The 22,290-nt window shown below is 32.7% G+C and overlaps 3 protein-coding genes and 1 long non-coding RNA gene across 13 annotated transcripts in view; 2 read left to right on the forward strand and 2 right to left on the reverse strand.

Moving 5' to 3' along the window:
* Positions 1 to 22,290, reverse strand: part of Flo2 (flotillin-2) — an 80,100-nt gene that overhangs the window by 8,808 nt on the left and 49,002 nt on the right. The window lies entirely within an intron of this gene.
* LOC105669488 (uncharacterized) lies at positions 491 to 12,060 on the forward strand. Its single transcript, XM_067347699.1, has 9 exons — positions 491 to 2,363; positions 2,730 to 4,195; positions 4,279 to 4,449; positions 4,555 to 5,210; positions 5,364 to 6,212; positions 7,941 to 8,376; positions 8,546 to 8,939; positions 9,083 to 9,359; positions 9,653 to 12,060. Exons 2-9 carry the CDS (start codon positions 4,000 to 4,002, stop codon positions 10,013 to 10,015), a joined length of 3,342 nt encoding a protein of 1,113 aa, XP_067203800.1. The 5' UTR covers positions 491 to 2,363; positions 2,730 to 3,999; the 3' UTR covers positions 10,016 to 12,060.
* On the forward strand, positions 12,101 to 21,641 carry LOC105669518 (glucose dehydrogenase [FAD, quinone]-like). Of its 10 annotated transcripts, XM_067347314.1 has the most exons (8): positions 12,898 to 13,262; positions 13,392 to 13,612; positions 13,686 to 13,884; positions 14,756 to 14,826; positions 16,287 to 16,483; positions 17,039 to 17,253; positions 17,803 to 18,985; positions 21,289 to 21,641. In XM_067347314.1, exons 4-8 carry the CDS (start codon positions 14,758 to 14,760, stop codon positions 21,560 to 21,562), a joined length of 1,938 nt encoding a protein of 645 aa, XP_067203415.1. In that variant the 5' UTR covers positions 12,898 to 13,262; positions 13,392 to 13,612; positions 13,686 to 13,884; positions 14,756 to 14,757; the 3' UTR covers positions 21,563 to 21,641. The 10 variants fall into 10 exon arrangements, 8 of the variants coding, with proteins under 8 accessions (XP_067203417.1, XP_012217933.1, XP_067203415.1 ...); XR_010887896.1 differs by lacking the exons at positions 12,898 to 13,262; positions 13,392 to 13,612; positions 13,686 to 13,884; positions 21,289 to 21,641 and adding exons at positions 12,101 to 12,362; positions 19,346 to 19,578; positions 19,791 to 20,030; XR_010887897.1 differs by lacking the exons at positions 12,898 to 13,262; positions 13,392 to 13,612; positions 13,686 to 13,884; positions 21,289 to 21,641 and adding exons at positions 12,101 to 12,362; positions 19,346 to 19,520; positions 19,791 to 20,030.
* LOC136997080 (uncharacterized) lies at positions 20,458 to 21,162 on the reverse strand. Its single transcript, XR_010887898.1, has 2 exons — positions 20,709 to 21,162; positions 20,458 to 20,499 (listed from the first exon to the last, which is right to left on the reverse strand). It is a non-coding gene; the product is annotated as an uncharacterized lncRNA (long non-coding RNA).

Raw genomic sequence — 22,290 nt, forward strand, 5'->3', positions numbered from 1 at the left:
ATATTAAAATATATATGTATGTTTTTTAATATGATTCTTCGTACGCACACATATAATTCGGTATATAACTTGTGTGTCAACGGTAATGTTACAAACATATGTGCAACAGTATTTAAGAGCTAAAATTCACCAAGTTATAAAGACTGTAAACACATGCGGGTGTGTGTGTTAAAGATTCAAGTTAAAAAAAGCTTTACTTTGTAGGTTGCACGTAGCTACGACGTCATCGATTAACTTGTAGTTCTCAACGATCGTTAAATGCATGCTTGTATCGCAACGATAAGTAGGTCGGTACCCATAATATACTTAGTGGATGAGTAACTTTTTACCGTAAGTTTGCACCGCATGATGTCACACAGCGCTGTCACACTTGAATCCGTCGAGAAAACATTAAAATATCCAATGTTAAATGTTAATTCTGTTTTTGCATTTATACTGACTTTATTTTTCAGCTGAAACCATGAGTCTCGAAGAAAATAGGTGGGGAATAACAACGAAGAACGGGACCAGGCAGACGACGAGAAGGGAGACCGGTACACTAGTATAAAGCGGACAAAGAGAAAAATCAAAAGAGAAAGAGAGAGGCGAGTCTATACCGCTATGCATCGCATGTACGAGGCTATTGGTGCATACGGCTGATCCATCCTCAATGAGATACGAGTAACATGCGAGTAGTTGAAGCTGGAGCAAGGTCACGATCAGTGTTATATCACTTTTCGTCAAGTAATCTTTTGTCTCCTCATTCATTGATCAGCGTATCCGCGACTAACGTAAACTCGTTTGTATCCATCAGCAAAGAAATTTCACCTTATTTCACATTATTTTACTGCAGTCACGTAATGAAAGAATTACTTCCGAAAAATCACATCTTTGATTGTTGGCAAAGTTTTTGCTGGATATATTCAAAATGTGACAAATACAATGTTTACTTTGATATTATTGGACTTACGGTGCGTGAAGCAAATTAATCTTGAGAGAATCTAAATGGAAATTGAAAAAAAGGTAAGAAAATAATTTATGGAAAATATCGATGAATGATTGATTTAGGATATACATCATAAATTAATTCTTTTAAGCATGATAAACACACACACACACACACACACACACACACGCGCGCGCAATATACATATATATATATGGTATATATAGGAGAGAAGATAAATTTAAATATATAAAGATAAATTTAAATACTCTTTAGCAATGTTAAAGAATAACTATCAAGTTGTTACCCTATATACATAAATCAAAATATGCTCATTTTGTTATACTTATTCACAGTAATTTCTTGTAATCTATGAGTGTATTTTGAATGTGATTGATTATATGTAATAATAATAAAGATAATATACAAGGTATTTCAAAACTCGCAATTTTAATTTTATTGACATCTCATGAACTATTTACAGTTGACTTTTCCTCAGCGAGCATTAAATCACTATACATCGCCATTTTTTTACATATTTCAAAATTTTATATTTTTTCTAATTAATTATAAGTCTTAAATTAAAATTATATGTTAAAGTTATTTAAAATTAATTAAAAAATATAATCTTGTTATTTATTTCTTTTGAGCTCATTTTATGAAAAAAAGCTTTTCTTTTTATTAATCGCGTATAATTCAAAAAATACAAGTACCTCGACATTTTTGCTAAGAAAATAAATGATGTACATACATATGCGCAAGAGTAATTAATTATTAATTAAGAGAGTATTCTTGCTTTTGGGCTTCAAAAAATCGATTTTTTTTGCATTTTTGAATACTTTGAACCTTTTAGAATATATTTTCATTTGTTTTAAGGCAATTTGAGTTCTTAAACTGGTCTAGAAAGTCGATAAACGGATGCGCGTCACGCAGCTACACGACCGCTCGAACGACCGACCGTTACACTCTTTCAAATTTTTTTTGTCAAGGCTAGGTGCTCTCTATACACACAACTTTAGAGTGTTAGAATGTTTGTATTATCAAATATACGCTATAGAATATACGTTATATGAATGTGTGTGTGTGTGAGAGTCCGAGAAGAGCATACTAGAGGCAAATAAAAAGGAATCAGTCTGTTGCTGAAGCGTGTGGCTAATAGTCTGTTTTCGAATAGTCGTCTGTTTACAAGGTATAATTTGCAAAGATGTGGCGACACTCGTTAAAACGTAAAGGAAAAATAAATAAGTCAAAATCGGTGTAAAAATAAAAAAATTTTGTAGACGCGAGAGATCAAAAGCGCATAAAACGCTCGGAACACCGGACGTCCGATGAGGCAAGAATTGGAAAATCTATAAGCAGACAAGACAAATCTGCTAATCATGCACTTTTTAATATACGAAAAAGGATCCTTGTATGGTGCTGGAATAGCAGATTAGAGGTCAGACACTTAAAAAAATTTTTATTAACATGTAAACTGTTTGTAAAACTTTGAACGCGTTTTTCTCGAAACAGTATTTTCCAAAATTATTGTCATAATTCGTACAGTTTTAATCCAATCGACTAAAAATTTTAAGGAGACGTTCACAACACTTTCCTTTCTTGGCTGAACTAAATCAAATAAAATCAAATAAAAATTCCAACTTTTCGATTTTTCCGGCAAGAAAGAATCTTGAAAAAAAGGCGAAAAAATCGATTTTTTTTAAACTGTGCCATTTTTGCAAAAATAAATTTTTTAACTTGGTTGTAATTCAGCCAAAAATTACAAGTGTATAGATTAAGAATCTTTTTGAATTTTTTGTTTCAGATAATTTCTGCATCTTAAATCGTGGCAATAGTGAGCCGACGTTTTTTTGATACGCCTATACGGACACGCCCATAACTTTTATAAAAAATTTTTAATGTTTGCAAAAATTTATAAAGAATATGGAAGAAGCATAGAAGAATAAAAGTACCAAGTTGTAAATTTATAACTTTTATACTTTTTCCAAAAAAAATTCCTCTTGACAAAAAAAAAACGCGTCAAAAACAGTACCGAAAACGAGCATATCCCCTTAATTACGATGAAATGTCATTAAAAAAGCTTCAATGTTACGTCAATGAATGCAGGAAACTTCTAGAATGTATATTTGTCGTCGCTTCCAGGAAGTAGGTAAACCAGTGCAGCTTTCCTTTTCAAATCATTTACCTCGTTAGGAGTTCGGTGCATATTGATACGAACAACACGTATCCGCAATTTCACGTCCAATTTTCTCATCCTTATTCTATTTTAATTCAGCGTTATTTCTCTATCTGATTTTGTTGAAATGCTAGTGTGTATGTTGTGTGTATGTTCCTAATAAGTATTGCAACAGTTTATAATAAGAGTTACACGTGTCTTTATAACAATTCCCAAAAGCAAACAAAATTTTTCAAATTAATATGTTATTCATTAATTTCATACAATTAAAAAATATATACCATGATAAATACGCCATCAGTTATTTATCACATTACAATCTTCCTAGTATGAAAATCTATCGAGGCTGCACGAAAAAGATGCACCTCTAAATTAAAAAAAAAAAATTTTTTTAAACAGAATTTTTTCCATTGCATGATTCTTATGCACCCGCGCATACAAGATATAGTAAAAATTATTTAGGTATTAACTAGTTGAAAGTTTTAGCAATCGATATTCAACTCACATTGAGATCGAGCAAGTTGATAGCCAGCTGGCTCGGTTCCTTCTAGTCAATTTCTAATGTGATAGTTGCCGAGTTATTGGTTTCGTTTCAACAGTAGAACGTGCCGGTTTGATTCGGTTAGATATTTCTTCCGAAATATCTTAATTCTCAAATAAAAGTAAAATAAATACCACTTGCATCTCTCTCGTATTATGAAAAATTATAATTTAAAGAAACGTGACGTTACATGTGGAACGTATTTGTAAGTCGAGCAAACACAATTACTTGCTTATAATTAGAAATTAGATATTGTATATAGCATGATAGATTATTATCAAGTAATATAACACTCTCATACGTGTATTACAAATTCCAGTTTATTAGTAAAAAGCACCACGGCGTAAGAGAAATAAAATGGGTATCGAAAGCATTTTGGCAGGAGGTTTGACTTCGGCATCCAGCGGACTGTCATGGTTCTTTCCAGTTCTTGCTGCGGCGCTTGTCTATTTTCAATACGAAGCCCTAGACAATGAAGCACCGCCGATTAACGTACCGTCGGAGATGCTGTTACCATCGTATGATTTTATAGTAATAGGCGGCGGATCGTCAGGTTTCCTTGTTTCTTATTATAATTTTAGAAAATTTTATAAACTTTATTTGATGTCGTGACAGAAAATTTGTCTTTGACATCAGGAGCTGTAGTTGCGAGTCGTCTATCTGAAATCGAAGACTGGAATGTATTGTTGCTTGAAGCAGGCGGTGACGAAACGGAGATTTCGGATGTGCCATTGCTCGCCGGTTATCTTCAACTGAGTCAACTAGACTGGCAATACAAAACCGAGCCACAGGGTGATGCTTGTTTAGGTATTTTCCATAATTCTTTCGTTACCTTTTCATTATTTTCTTTAAATCTTCCCACAAAAAACATTCTTTTTTTGTTTTCTTTACGTTATTTATACATATTTACAGCGATGGAAAACGGTCGTTGCAATTGGCCGAGAGGCAAGGTGATCGGAGGATCGAGTGTGCTAAACTACATGTTGTACCTGAGAGGTAACAAGCGAGATTATGATATATGGGAACAGCAAGGTAATCCTGGCTGGGCATTCCGCGACGTGTTGCATTATTTCAAAAAATCGGAGGACAATCAAAACCCCTATTTAGTTCGGACGCCGTATCACGCAAGCGGCGGATACTTGACTGTGCAGGAGGCACCATGGCACACGCCCTTGGCGGCGGCCTTCGTTCAAGCTGGCCAAGAGATGGGCTACGAAAATCGTGATATCAATGGCGAACATCAAACCGGCTTTATGATCGCCCAGGGTACCATCAGGCGCGGCAGCCGTTGTTCAAGTGCGAAAGCTTTTCTTAGACCGGCCAGACTCAGAAAGAATCTACACGTCGCGATGTACGCGCAAGCGACCAAAGTTTTGGTGTATCCCAAATCAAAGCGTACTTATGGGGTAGAATTCGTCAGGAATGGCAAAGTATTTCGTATACGCGCAGAGAAAGAAGTGATTGTGTCTAGTGGTGCGATAAATTCACCTCAGTTACTTATGCTGTCAGGAATTGGACCAAGGGAACATTTGCAAGAACTTGGAATCGCTGTAATTCAAAACTCCAAGGTTAGTGTGAGAATTGGATTTTTCCTCGAGAGAATTCACGCTAGGTTTCTAAACCTTTGCTATACAACTCTCTTCTAAATAATACAAAATAATACGAAAAAACCTTTCAAATTTCTATCCTACTTGTTTATTAGAAAATTTCTGCATCTCCAGGTGGGCTATAATCTTCAAGATCATGTTGGCCTGGGAGGACTCGCGTTCATGGTCAACCAGGAAATTTCCATGGTTGAGAAACGGCTGCACAGCACGCAAACGGTGATGCAGTACGCTGTGCTGGGTGACGGACCTCTGACAGTATTGGGAGGCGTCGAAGGCATCGCTTTTGTTAACACGAAATATGCAAATGCCTCATTGGATTTTCCCGACATCGAGCTGCACTTCGTTTCCGGGTCGACCAATTCGGACGGCGGTAGACAGATAAGAAAGGTGCACGGACTGACAAAGCAGTTTTATAACGCCGTTTTCGGGTCGATCAGCGACAAAGATACGTGGAGTGTGATCCCCATGTTGTTGCGACCGAAAAGTCGCGGTATAATTAAACTGCGCAGTAAAAACCCGTTTGATCACCCTCTCATTTATCCAAACTACTTCAAAGAACCAGTCGATATTGCCACATTGGTCGAAGGAGTAAAAATTGGTGTCGCCCTCAGCAGAACCGCCGCCTTCAAACGATTCGGAAGCGAGCTAAACTCGCAGCAGTTTCCAGGATGTAAAAACATTCCCATGTACACCGATCCTTACTGGGAATGTATGATCAGGCATTATAGTGCCACTATCTATCATCCGGTTGGAACATGCAAAATGGGCCCTTACTGGGATCCTGAAGCCGTCGTCGATCCGCAGCTCAGGGTTTACGGTGTGGCTGGGCTTCGTGTGATTGATGCTTCGATCATGCCAAATCTTGTGAGTGGGAATACTAACGCACCAACGATTATGATTGGTGAACGTGGATCGGATATGATCAAGGAATATTGGTTGAAATGGAAAAGCAGACCAGAAACGGTTTAATAAAGACGATAATTGTCATTGGATCCGATTAACTTCGATATAAATTTGATAGAAAAACAAACGATACACGAATGTTAGGCTAACACGCAATTGATATATCGAGAAGTTACTCTGAGTGTTATGTATTTATTTTATTTTTTTTAGAGAGAATGCTTGTAATTTTGCAATAATTTTATAATGCAATATAATGCAATTTTTGTTATATTCCATGATATAAATGCAAGTATTATTTTCCAAATATAATTGTTATATTCTTTCATTATGTTTTATCCATATGTTTAATGCAAAATAAACGACTTATCGATGTAGGTTGAATGACAATCGACAACTGAATATTCAACTCGAGCTCAATTTGTAATAAGATTTTCTTACATCTCATTAATAATTTATTTTCCCCTCCAAATATTTTTTTGAAGTGGTGGAAAGGCTCAGAGAGGCAATTCTTCTCTCTCTCTCTCTGGACTATAAATAAGGAGACAAAGATAATTATAATAGTTTTCATCAATTGGATTCGTAACCGTACAATATATATAGTGCCATAATTAAAATTAAATACGATTTGTTATGGAATATATAGTGTAACAGTTAGTACAAATCATCACAATTATTACAATAATTACCATTTATTACCTCGATTAAATATTATATACAATCAAAAGTTCTGAATTGAAGGTACTTTGTTTCATTATTTAACTTATACTTTGTTTTTCTTAATATTTAATTATGGAACGTGCGTGCGTGCGTGCGTGTGTGTGTGTGTTAGTAGTTAATTATTAAGTAATAAATTCTCTTTCCCTTTCTTTTCAATGATAGGATTATTACACGACGGCTGACATCAAATACCATGATTCGTCTGACAGCAGCATATATGCTGATTACATCCTTAAATTTCAAAATTTTCCTTACAATGTTGGGATGTCTCATTATTAATATGCGTCCAGACATTGTAGACAAAAAGAACCGTGTGCAATCAGTAGTGACGGAAAAGCTATTAGTTGATTATGATTATGTGATAATTGGCGGAGGATCAGCTGGCGCTGTATTAGCCAGCCGATTATCGGAGGATGAAGATCGTACTGTGCTCTTGCTCGAAGCCGGTGCCGATGAATTGACTTTAACTGACGTGCCCATAATAACTGGAACTTTGAAAAATACACTCTTCGATTGGAAATTTAAAACAAAATCATCATCCAATTATTGTCTGGCGATGAGAAATCATGAATGCGAATGGATAAGGGGAAAGGTATCTATTTTAGTTAACATGCAAAGTCAAATTAATCGTAAGATCGATATAATACGTTCTTTTCGAAAACAAGTGACTTTTGTTTGAAATATTTTTTCAAAAAATTTTACCTTTTCAAGATATTCAAGTATCAAAGATAAAATAGAAAATAACCTACGAATGTGTGTGTGTATGTGTGTGCGCGCGTGCGCACCTCATATCTTATGCGTAAGATAAGGAGGTGCACGCATCATTTATAATAATATTCTAAAATTTGTTCATATAAAATTAAAACAGCTAATATATATTTATTTATTAAATAATTTGTAGTTTTCTGGTATTTTAAAACAGTTTCTATTTTTCCATATAATATCTACTACGTATTTAATTACCTGAAAAGTAATAAAATAAAGATAGAACAGCCTGGTTCTCAGTCAACGATATAACAAATTAGTTAAACTCGAGTTTTAATAATTAGACTCGATTGGTGCATTCTTTAGGTGCTAGGTGGTAGCAGTGTGCTAAATGCGATGCTTTATATCCGTGGTAACAAAAGAGATTATGACTCTTGGGCAACTTTCGGTAATGCGGGTTGGGATTACGAAAGTATTCTACCGTATTTCAAAAAATCCGAAGATACAAGAGTTGAGGAACTCATCGACTCGCCTTACCATCAAAAGGGCGGATATCTGACGGTGGAACGTTACAAGTATAATCCACCAATTGTCGATTATATTATTCGCTCCGGCGAGGAGCTGGGATACAAAGTGCGCGATGGAAATGGTGAAAATCAGACCTGTTTCATGTATTCTTACGGTACTTTAAGAAATGGATTGCGATGCAGCACTGCTAAAGCTTTTCTTCGACCCGTCTCAACAAGGAAAAATTTACATGTCAGCTTGGAATCGTTCGTGGAGAAAATATTAATAAAAGAAGGTTCGAAAAATCTTATTATTCTTTTAGCTTTCTACATTTAATAAATTATCAATATCTAATCGATTAAGTATTACCACAACTAATATGGTTATAATAATGCTAAATGGAGAAGCGTGGTAGTGTTTCGATACAACAAGTGTATAAAAATAAGAGAATAAACCATTTGTAGATGGCATGACGAAGATGGCATATGGAGTACTGTTTCGTAAAGGCACGAAACGTTTCACAATTAGCGCAAAACGCGAAGTGATTCTCTCTGCGGGTGCGATACAGTCGCCGCAATTGCTAATGCTGTCGGGAATCGGGCCAAGTCAACATCTCAAAGAGATGAAGATATCTGTGGTGCATCATGCACCCGGTGTAGGACAGAATCTTCAAGATCACATTGGAATGGCCGGAATTATTTATATTATCGATCCTCCACACAATATCTCACAACAAGACAAATTCACTTTAAAATTTTCCGAAATTCAGTTGGAAGCCATTAGAGAAATGATGTTGAACAATTCAGGTCCGCTCTATACGACAGCATTCTGCTCGGCAACAGCATTTATTAACACCAAGTAAGCGATTTAATTTATGAATCTTCAACCATCATGTACATTATTTTACAGCCAAAAATAATTACACAATTTAATTTAATTTAACTTAATTTAATTTAAAGAACAAAAGTCGATAATAATTAATTCATTTTATTATGTTGTAGATATGCAGACGAGACGATCGATTATCCAGATATACAACTGTTGTTCTCAGCCTTTTCAGACTTCGGATCTTTCACAACAAATGTATACGGGATTGAGCCATACGCGGCCTCTAGCTTGTATGAAAATATTACAGAAAACGTTGAAACTTTCGGAATTTTTCCGCTCCTACTGAGACCACGTAGTAGGGGTTATATCAAACTCAAATCGATCGATCCGAACGAAGCTCCGGTTATTGTTCCAAATTATTTCGATGATCCTTACGATCTGCAAGTTTTGGTACGTTACATCGGATATGTTTTTGTCGCCAGCGTAAGAGCTGTTTTTATATTATAATTAACTTTGACTGAGCATGGTAATGAACCATGCAAAATGTATCATTCATAATTGTTGTTTGCTTAGTTTGGTCTTTTAGCATCTTGTCTAATTTAGTATCGTAAAAGAACAATAAATTAATAAAATAATTATGCATCGTATGACTACTACTCCGGGCTTATCGCTTAGGCACACTGTTGTGTGCTTGAAAATTTACTGAAGATTAACAAAGATTTAATGAATTATACTGGTTTTAGGCGGAGAGTATGAAATTCGTGGAAAAGTTGAGTCGTACTCGTCTCATGCGAAAGTTAAACGCACGATTGAATCCGAATCTGATATCAGGATGTTCGCAGTTTGATGGTTCGTCAAATGAGTATTGGGCTTGCTACGCACGTCACTTCACATCGACGATTTTTCATCCAGTTGGCACCTGCAAGATGGGTCCTGCCAATGATGATCACGCAGTCGTTGATGCAAGATTAAGGGTCCATGGAATTGCGAGATTACGGGTAATCGACGCGTCGATCATGCCGCACATAGTTTCGGGTAATACTAATGCGCCGACGATTATGATAGCGGAGAAGGGTGCTGATATGATAAAAGAAGATTGGTCATGATTTCGTTGATGCTGAAAAATGCGTGCAAAAGATTACGTGTGTCAGATCAACATAATTTCCCATAATTCTGTCCTTTTACAATTGTTTCAACTTTGTTATGTTTTAATTAATTGTAGACAATAACTGTAAGATACTTTTCGACTGTAAAAAATACTTTTTTCAGAATTTTATTTAAAATTTTAGAATAGCGAAAGAGATCTAGAGATCGAAAAATTCTATTGAACGAGTTGTAAAGCGCTTATTGTTAGTTGTAATTATTAAATAAATATACGTGTTGAAAAGGTTTTGTCCCTGTAATTTATATAAACTTTTCATAATTGATTAGATCGCTTATGCTTATATTCAACTTATGTATTGGATTTTGGTTTGCTTTTTAATGAACGATCAATTTATTTAACGAAATATAAAAATTATTGATGCATAATAAGTTACCAATCTATGGTGATTCTCATTAAATATGCAATTATTTTAAATATTTATTTAATTCACGTCATTACACACATGATATGCGTTATATATGCATATATTGATTAACGCACTGAGCAAATAATTTTGTCATATTACCTGATAAGTTCGAAATTATTTAAAATTCTTATTAAAAAATTAAGCGCTTTGACCGTGATATTAAAGTCAACATAAGACAAAGTCACTCTATGTGAAGATCAACACTATATCATAAAAATCGAAAAGAACATTGATACAAGATATAACCCAAATAATAACATATTTTATTATTCAATAAACAATTTAAATATAAGGCTGATAAGAGCTTGAGCTAGTTATTGTTTCTCTTTATTAATATACGATTAAAAAGTGTACAAACTTTTCGGCTACAATAAAAGTGTACAAACGTTCGGCTACAATAAAATAAACGCTGTTATCGCATGAAATTTCAAGGTAGAACATATTCTAAAAAAGCTGTTGCTATAGAAAAAAAAAAAATTGATACGCCAACTATTCTAGTGTTTTTTTAATATAAATGAGTTATAATATAATCCTCCGATCAATGTGTATGTATATATGTACAAATAAAAAATATGGAGGCCCCATTAATATGAATATTATGTATAAGTCATCCATAATTTACATTTTGTATAATATAAATGATTAATAAAGAGCAACAATAACTAGCTCAAGCTCTTATCAGCCTTATATTTAAATTGTTTATTGATTAATAATTTAGAGCTGAGAATATAATCTCATTGGAATTTGTATATTTTATTATACTTGTTTTCCATCACCTTTCCTGATAGCAGCTATTTCAAAATTCTATACAAAAGTATAGAATCGTTGAGAAATATTTAAAAGCCGATAAGTCTTCAATCTTTTTATTCTCTTGTGTGATCGTAAAAATTTATGGTTAAAAATAAAAATTTATGGTTAAATTACAATAAAATTTATATTAATTTCTGCAAACTTTTGTTATTTTATTAGCCTGCATAATCCTTTAAATTGTCATTTTATTGCCAATTTGAGAGTTTGCATATTATCAATAATACTGTGCATGCAGTGTATACATATAAATCAAAGAATGATATATGGCACATATGGATTTGCTCGAGTAAATCATGAAAATATGCTTCAAATTCCACATCAAGAATCTTGAACCTGGGGGCTTAATTGAAGGTTACGGAAAGAAACAATGTGATAAAAATGTATATGACGTAAATATTAACAGAATTATGCAGTTTTAGAAATAATAAAAAGATATTGTAATACACTAATGATAATGACAAACGAATGAAATAAGATTTGTTTTTGTCTTTAGCATGACATGAGGTTATGTGTGCGTGTATCTTTATAGATATAAAAAAACTGAGCACACATATATTTGAATACTAAAATATATTTGAAAAATGTATGCATCACAAAATTTATGTAACACTTTTATATTCTTAAAGAAAGATGTTTGAAATTCCTATGCTATGTAATACAGAATATTTACAATAAATTGCTTAAATTGCTCCATGAAATATAAGTGGACGTCTCTACATAGTTTTCAATTATATCGTTAATAATAGTGTCCAATGCATTGATCACAAAATGTAAATATATGGATACGTGTTACCTCAAATTCACCTGTGTATGTGTATGCGTTCACCCTCTCATCATAATGTAATAATGCTTAATTTGTGTACACAAGTGTGTGATATTCATTGTCATCAAGTTGTCTTCTTCCACCACGTGTGCGGTGCTGGTTGGTGTTTTTCATTCAAATCCGAAATATCGTGATAAAGTTTAATCGTGATAAAGTTTATTTTCTCCCGTAATCCAGTATAAATTATACCGGTCGGTGACAACGGTACTCTGAAGCTAGTCAGATCAGTCGAATATATCGTCATGTTCGGTAAGATTTTTTGACAAAAATACGTAGAATAATGTGCAACAGTAGCCATCTTTTATTGTCTGTATCTCATCTATTCCAAGTCTGTATCTATATTCGTTTCACTCTTTTCACTCACATTTCATCGTAAAATCAAGATATTTATAAAATACTTTCCAATTTCATGAATTTATTTAATAATTCGCACAAACACTTTTATGCCATTCAATTAGTTTGCGCAACGAACGAACGACCCTTCCCTTTGTTGCAGCCAATGCAAATGTTTGCTCGTGTTTCCTCAATTCTGCGGCTTATATGTTAATGAATCAAATAAATATGATAATTTTCACAAAAGCGAAGGTTGCGGTGGTACAAAAGTTCTTCAACTTTTTTTGTAATTTTGCACTAATATATTATTCAGTTTAGAATTCATTACTTTTGTCCCATTCTCTTTCGCAAAAACAAATTTTGTATAATTCGTTGGATGTAGGGTTAGAGAAGCGTTTAATTTCTCATTGATTTCTTAAAAAGTTAGTTACTTGATCGTTAATGTCTTCTTCGACATTAATCCATGCGATGTGAATCCTACTTGGAGCGACGCGATGACGTCACACCACGTGTGTTTTCTCTGTCGACGAATATGTTCTTGACCACACGCGACGAGTCTCTCGATTAGTGCATATATTGTGGCTGTAGTTGTATACTATCCCTTGCCGAATAGTCCTCAACGAGGAAATGAACTCATTACAAATCTAAGACGCTTCGAATTGATCGTTTAGAATCTGTGACTTTATCGTTTAAAATCTGGTGAGGAAAGAAATCAGTTGGTGTTTGTGTATTGTATTATATCATCGTACGAATAGCCTTGAAATGTCGATTGTCACCAAGTATTAAGACTTGATATTTTTATCCAGTTAAAATCAGGTAATATTTGAAAAAAAGCAATTTTGAGATACATAAAAGTAATTTTGAAATTTTTTTTACACTAACTATATTTTCTAAAACTTTAGATGTTTTTGTAAAACATTCTTTATTATTATTTATTATTTATAGATAACTTTACTTCTCCGATATTCAGGCAATACTCGTTTTTCTCCGTGCTGCGAAAAAATTTTTTACAAAAAACGGAAACAAATTAGAAAAATAAAAAATTTCTATAAAATTTAAAAATTCTTTCAATTTACTACATATATTGGAATTGGAATTGCAATCTATAATAAAAACTTTTGTTTCGTGCGTTTTATCAAAATGACGTGTATTGTTTGGAGTGAAGGGTAGATTATTTTTTTTTATACAATATCCACATCTGCCAATGTATGGTGTTTAACGAAATTTCACTTACTTTAGATGGAGAAATTTTCCCAGACCTTTCGCGCCTGTCTGTACATTCGCTGTGCTGTGTCAGATGCTATTCGTTCGATCGTTACGGTAAAAATTTATCACAGACAGGCGATAATGCACTTTTACGTGGAATGCCCAAAATCGAACACAGTGCATTTTTTCAGATCATTCAAAGTATTCTCCAGTAAATAAGTAATATTAAAAAGTTAGTTAATCTAACAAGTTAATTAATTTAATACGTCATATTTTTCACACACACACACACACACATATATATATATCGCGTTTACCCGCGTATTCTACAGAAAAGTAGGCGAATTATAAAGAATTAATAGAAACTAATCACCTATATGAAGTTATAAATCATCTAACATTTTATCTTGTACGACAAGGTAAAATTTAAAATGATGCCACGGGGTTATCGATATAAGTATGGGACAGTTAAGTTTATTGCAAAACGTGCACTTATATTACAACGTCGACATATGTCATTGTTTTTAATGGCAATCTTACAAATCGCAATTAACGTTTCGTTCATCTAGCTCAAATGTATATAAGTGACATGTGTCGAAACTTTTTTGCAATCATTTGCGGGTGATTATACACCTTTTCATTAATAAGTACAACGCAAAATCTGTACTTTATTAACAATCACCTACTATAGAATTAAACGTTGACTTTTGTCCAATATATCTACAAAAGAAACATATAACTTAATTATGCTCAGTCCATGCAAATTATAATAAAATTTATTTATATGGAATAATTTAGTACGTGTGTGTGCGCGTATAAATTCACGCATAATTATATAAGAGTTTTATATGTGCAATTTATTACGCGAACGCATTCCTATACGCACACATATACAGTTGTATTATGTGCATTATATATATAATACAATAATAAATTTTTTATAACTTTTATTATAAATTTGTACACACACATGCGGGCATGTATATATGTACAATATTATTTTTTCTTTGTGATTTAACTAATTCAATTCACTTTTTTAATTTTTCAGCATTAATTTTATATAATTTTCTTTCATTCGAATGATATTAGTCTTCAAATTGCAGATATGCAGAGGTACATTCTTTTCTTAGTCTTGGTGCAGCACGTTATTGCTACTCCACTCCAAGTACATAAAGTAAGTAAAATATAATATTGTCCTGCACGGAGAAAATTTTATATTAATTTGTAATACAATCTCAAATCACATGTTACTATTTTTTTATTATTCATGAACCGTAATGATATTCTAAGATATATTGTAATGTAACAAAAGTAAAATTCAAACAAACACTGTAAAAATTACATTGCTTTATTGTTTTTAAAAAAATGGCAGCTATTTTCGGCATAGGAATTTTTGATATAAAATTTTCCCCGTGTATATTACCAAATTTCCACGTTTCTAATTGATTGTTCTGCTTATCCAATCTTAATTCTCTAGTCACTTAATGCCAGAAATTAGTGTTTACACTAAATTATTAACTAAACTAACATAAATCTAACAAAAAAATGTAAACAAACGAAAAAATTTTATTGTAGGAGATTTAATTTTAATTTTGTACTTGAGAAAGTTTCAAAGTTCAAGCTTTAATGTTATCGCGACATCCTCTATTGAAAAAACAATTCAAAGATGTATGTAGGGTACGAAAAAAGAAGTACGGAGCAAATAAAGATAATTTCGTAAATCGCTCAATAAAAATTTGCTTTTCAGTTCTGTTGTTTAACAAATACATGTGTTAAATATATGTGTGTGTAATATGTGAAAAATATATTTTCTCATTTTTTCTCATTTTTATGATGATAATAATGACTTTATCGTTACAAATTTTTTACAATTTAGTACAAACACTATTTCTGGTAATATGACTGGAGCAATAAAATCAATAGAATAATAAATAAAAAAAATGAAAAGAAAAGAAGAAAATATTGAATTATCATAGATTCCTATATAGGTTTAAGATGCATTATTATACTCATATATGTGTATGATTGTACAATATTTAAGTAAAAATTTTTAAAATAAAGACATGTTATAATCATGAAGATTGTCGCATTCACGCATTATCGTGATTTAAGTGCACGTGTTTGTGTGTGTTGAATCCATCTTTTCTCTCTGCGACTGGAGAGTACCCTAATTATCCGAATAATCGGATAAAAAGAAACACTGAGACGTAAATTTAATACGTTGCGGGCAGCACATCTTAGAAAAAATTCTCAATAATTCGGACGGTACAATTATAAAAATACAGGCATAATCATATGGATTAACGTTAAATGCAATTTATAGATGGCATTAAAACCTGCCAAGAAACATCTTTCTGACACATTTGAAAGTAGGCATTAACAAGCACTTAATAGGTAGCATTGATTAATTTAGTTGCTCAACAAAATGTATGTTTTCATTATTATGCTTTTACTCTTGGTATATATTTATTATACATGAAAGAAATATACGTATAGTATTCAAGATAATCGTGTAAATAATTATGCTCAATGCATAAAAAGATACTTGTAAATTTCTGCTTGCAACTTCTTAACAATAGAACATAAAATCTTTTATTCGTGTTTATTTATAATAATAACATTTCATTATTCCAGTCTGGTCAAACAATTAGCAGCAGCGCGAACATTGGATGTTGTTCTTGCCAATTTGAAGATACGGAGTATATGACCCGTATCTGTGGGGACAGAAACAGTTTTATGACATTGGTTCAAAGTGTAATGTCCACCAGATGCGATATCGCTGATCCCTGCCGACGATTAGGCAGGGACGAAGCACCAAACGAAAATGAATGGTAGGAAATCTACACATGCTAGAAGATCTATCTCTAAAATATATTTTTATGATTAACCATGCGTTACACGTACACGGGATGATAGCTGTTGCTATAATTTGTTGGAAAATATAATAATTCTATGGAAAAAAATGTAAAATAAATATTCTATTAACAAATAACTTTGTTTTGTTTTCAAGAGATATAATTTTGAAAATTAAAATAAGCCTCAGCTATTAAACCGTGTAATCGAAGAAGTAGAATAAAGATGTAAAACAAAAAAAAAATAATTGAAAATAATTTAAATTACTTCAAGTAATGTATAAAATATTAAACTTATCGTTATTAATGTTCGTTACGTTCAGATAGATAATCGACAAAATAAATGTTTAACAAAAAATAATTAAAGTGTATCCAAATTAAACAAAAAGAAAAAATGGTTAGTTTTTATATGTTTAAAATCATAAATGAGAGATAATACGAGAAAAATTTGTTATACATTTTTAACATTATCTATTCATGAAGAATTATTATGCATCCAGTTGTACATATTCCTTTGTGGTTATTAATGTCTAGGTTCGATTTTATAATCGTCGGCGCAGGTGTGGCAGGGCCAATAATCGCTAAAAGATTAAGCGACAATTCATGGCGGAAAGTTCTACTTATCGAAGCCGGCCCAGAAGAACCTACTATGACAGCTATACCAGGACTTGCGTTCAATGCCATAAGTACGTCTCTCGATTGGAACTTGAAGACAGAACCAACATCACCACATCCTACCGCCTGCTTAGGTATAGCATCTTAAATTGCAAATGTGACGTTCAACTGTAATTATAGACATTAAAATGTTTCATAATTATAATATGAAAAACTTTAGTTAAACCACAATTGTCTTTATTTTCTAAAGAGAGAGAAAGAGAGAGAAAAAGAGAGAAAAAGAGATAATTCAACTTTTATCAAATATATCAATATCAAATATAGATGATTCAAATATTGGCAAAAAATAAATAGCGTTTTCGATTATACAAATTTTGATCGACCCAAGGTTGATTAATGACATCATTGCATCATCTCCACCAATAGAAGACATAAATTCATAGTAAAATAGTGATTGATTGAACCTTGGGTCGATCAAAATCCGTATAATCAAAAACGCTAAAAGTAATAGTAATTTCAATCTTAGAGTGACGTTTTTTATCTATTAAATTTCTTAACAACATATAATTGTTTTTTGAAATAATAAAAATAATATATGATATAGTGAATTAGATAAAAAACATTTAAAGATAATGTATTTATCAAAGAGACTATTTTAATTATGTCGCAATTCCTTTTTTCAGAAACGGACGGCGTCTGTACTTGGCCGAGAGGCAAGATGGTCGCCGGAACTGGTGGTTTGCATGGTATGATGTACGTTCGAGGTCATCCTGAAATCTACAATCGTTGGTCACGAGCGGGAAACTCTGGTTGGTCCTACAATGAGGTCAGGCATTATTTCGAACGGGTGGAAAACCCAGTCGACCCGATGATCCTGTCGGACACGCACAGAAGCCTGAAGGAAGGTGGCCCGATAAATATTCAATATTATCCACACAAACCGGAATTTGCAGATGTACTTCTGACAGCCGCCGGTGAGCTGGGTTACAAAACTTCCCGATTAAAGGAATACAACCAAACTGGCTTTATGATCGCGCCAATGACGACCGAGAATGGTATGCGTCTCACGACCTCGAGAGCATACTTGAGACCCGTTCACGAACGTAAGAATCTGCGAGTACTGACAAACGCGCAAGTCACCAAAATCTTGATCAGTCCGTGGGAACAGAAGGCTCACGGCGTGGAACTGATCGATAAAAATGGCAACAAAAGGGTGGTCAAATGCGACAAGGAGGTAATCCTCACGGCCGGTGCTATCGGCTCGCCGCACATCCTTATGAATTCCGGCATAGGACCCGAGAAGGATCTCGTTAAGCTCGGTATCAGAGTGTACAAAAATCTACCGGTTGGCAAGAATTTGCATAATCACGTGTCCGTGGCGGTTCCCATGAGTATCAAGGACATTCCGTATGAGACCATAACTATGGATGCCGTGAATGAGTATTTAAGAAGCAAGAGCGGTCCGTTAGCCAGTACCGGCGTCACCCAAGTTACTGCTTTTCTAGAGAGCAGTTACGCTCTCAACGGCATGCCGGACATTCAAGTCTTTTTCGACGGTTTCAGTTCCACCTGCCCAAAGACAGGTCTACTCAACGAGTGTCCCAACGGCAGAATCGGCGATTGTCCGGATCGAAGAAAAATCGTGGCGAGACCTACGGTAGTTTATACGGAGAGTCGGGGCGACATAAAGCTCCGCTCGAATAATCCTTTAGACTTGCCGCTGATTTATCCAAATTACTTTACAAATGAGAAAGATATGTTCATCCTGCTTGAAGGAATCAAAAAAATCAGCAAGCTCGTCGATACATCTGCTATGAAGAAATGGGATCTTCGCTTGGAACAAACGAGAAGTCCATTGTGCAACAAGTAAGTTAAAAATAATAATTCGTTAAAAATTATAATTTATGTATATCATATTATTCGACACCTCGCAACTTTAATTAATGAAAGGCTCTCTGATAAATTTGCTCTCTTTACTTTTTTTTCGCAAAAATGCCGATATATTAATAATTTTTAAGGTACCAATGATCAAAGACAAAAGCTTTTCGACGAATTAAACTCTTTGGAGAACTGAGAAAAAATAAAACCAATTAATTTTTCTCATAACTTCATACCTCAAGTTTGAAAAAAAATCTTTTTCTTTGTAAAATTCAATAGTTCTCGAAAAATTTTGAAGCTCTTAATACGTATTATTAATTATAATTCCGGCTTTTAATTATTTTTTAGTTTCTTATTTTTATCGCTGGCACCTCATTTTCAAAAATAAAGAGTGCGTTCGAAAATAAGTTTGGTTGGTGTTGGGAAAAAAGATAAAGTTGGCAGTATTGAAAATTACCAGTGCTGCGTTTCGTTTCTTCCACTGGGATCATTGGAATTATACGTTATACCAGGGATCACTGAGGTTTGTTGAGGTTATTAAGGACATAAAAAAATTTGCTATTTGAGGTATTATGAAAGAGGTAAAGAAGAAGTAAAACATATTTTATAATAATATGCTTTATCTATATATATATAAATAAATATATATGCTATAGTTATTATATGTAATAATTAATGTAATCATAATTAAATACAGTAAAACAAATGTATTCTAACCTTTACTTCTTTTTCTCTTTTTTATAAATTATTGTTTCTTATATTTAAATGTAACATAATTGTGTAATATTTACAGATCACTTCTCTTGTTACTTATTATACGTCTCTTAAACATATATTTAAAAAATGAAGAAATCTGTGCAATTAGTTAAGAAACACAACACTCGTCAATTGAAGTTGCTTGATGAAATAACCAATATAGAATATATAATAGAAGTTAATGAAGAAGATTTCAATCGCGCTTATAAAGGTATTATTTCAATATTAAACAGTTTTCTGTAATTGTGCAATAATTTAAATATACCTATATTCAACATGTTTGTTTCATTATCAATATCTGAAGCATTGTTGTCTGTTTCATTTTGATTAGTCTCAATATTTGACAATAAATCATCAAGTTGTATGATAGTATTTATATTTTTCATATTTTTTTTCGAAGAACTGGGATTATCAATTGTGCTCGAATTACGTTCGTTAATTAAAAGGGTATGTTTTGCTTTTTGTAGCAAAGCATTAGCAAATGTAATATCTATATATAAAAATAACAATATATAATTATTTTTGCATGCTTTCTTATCTGGATAGTTAACTGTTTAATATTGAAATAATACCTTTATAAGCGCGATTGAAATCTTCTTCATTAACTTCTATTATATATTCTATATTGGTTATTTCATCAAGCAACTTCAATTGACGAGTGTTGTGTTTCTTAACTAATTGCACAGATTTCTTCATTTTTTAAATATATGTTTAAGAGACGTATAATAAGTAACAAGAGAAGTGATCTGTAAATATTACACAATTATGTTACATTTAAATATAAGAAACAATAATTTATAAAAAAGAGAAAAAGAAGTAAAGGTTAGAATACATTTTTACTGTATTTAATTATGATTACATTAATTATTACATATAATAACTATAGCATATATATTTATTTATATATATATAGATAAAGCATATTATTATAAAATATGTTTTACTTCTTCTTTACCTCTTTCATAATACCTCAAATAGCAAATTTTTTTATGTCCTTAATAACCTCAACAAACCTCAGTGATCCCTGGTATAACGTATAATTCCAATGATCCCAGTGGAAGAAACGAAACGCAGCACTGGTAATTTTCAATACTGCCAACTTTATCTTTTTTCCCAACACCAACCAAACTTATTTTCGAACGCACTCAAAGTATCGGATGCAAACTTTCCCTTGTTTCCTCTTCGACTGTAATAAAAATGTAGCTAGAAATCTTTTTTAAAAAGTACGTAACTGTGTAAAATAAAAATGTAAAGTATTCGAATAAATGGAAAAGAACTTGAAATATCTTCTTTATCCAAATAAAAATTTTACAATGAGATATTCTTTTGCACGATTGCCAATTGCTACATTTGACCAACAATATTTTATTCTATTCGCAGGTAGAAATCTTTCAACGACGTTAATCTCCCCCCCCCCCACCGCCCCGCTCCCTAATTTGATCTTATAATTACTATAATAAAAGATACAAATTGCTTCTTTCTAAATAAGTCGACTTCTCGATAATAAATTTTTTATCGTATTTATGATTTATCAGTTATCATTTTGGCACGGATGCCTTCTGGATGTGTCAAATACGAGCAGAGACTGGACCGGAAAATCATCAATCCGGAACATGCAAAATGGGACCAAATACCGATTCAACTGCGGTAGTCGATTCGGAACTTCGAATACACGGTATATCAAATATTCGCGTCGCCGATGCTTCCATTTTTCCCATCGTACCAAACTCAAATCCCATTGCTGGAATCATGATGGTGGCTGAAAAGGCAGCCGACATGATTAACAATGCTTGGCCGCAGAAATTTTAATGTATAATATCTTGCACTGAATTGTAATATATATTTCTTGACAGTTATAGTTTACTTGAATAAAAGAAATTTATTTAAATCGCTTACAAATACTTTCAATTCCTTATTTCGATAATGAATCGCCGCTACAAAATATTTTTATAAGAATTTGGTTGATTTATAAAAATTTTGAAATAATTTTAAAAAATATATCATTATGACTGTGTGATACTGTAAACCAGTAATACTGTAAACAGGTTACAAATAAATTGCTACGTATCCATAAACAAAAACATGTGAATTTATATCTTGAATATTTATGCTAACTACGTTGCTAACTATGTTGCTAACTACGTATTTATGTTTTACGTTGAAAACTGTAAAAGATGGCCTTAAACTTTATTTTTTAGTTTCCAATATGGTCAATCAAACTAACGTCCACTATTTATGCACTGATGTAAAATTTAAACTTATCATGGCACACAGTCACGATTAAGATTTCTTTCCTAATGTATCTTAAATAATAATAAACTCAAAATATTTAAAATAAAACATACATACTCTATTCAATAAAATTTATTGTGAGTTGCATCAAGTAGCAATTGATTAACTATTAACAATGCTAATTAGAAATATATAATATTGCTGCATAAGTATTGCAAGAAATATCGAATTTTAATATAATAGTGTTGAGGAAAACCAATAAGAGATGCATTTGTACACACACACCCGCGCGCGCGCGACATCTT

Source organism: Linepithema humile, chromosome 1 (assembly GCF_040581485.1).
Source record: "Linepithema humile isolate Giens D197 chromosome 1, Lhum_UNIL_v1.0, whole genome shotgun sequence".
Taxonomy (NCBI): Eukaryota; Metazoa; Arthropoda; class Insecta; order Hymenoptera; family Formicidae; genus Linepithema; species Linepithema humile.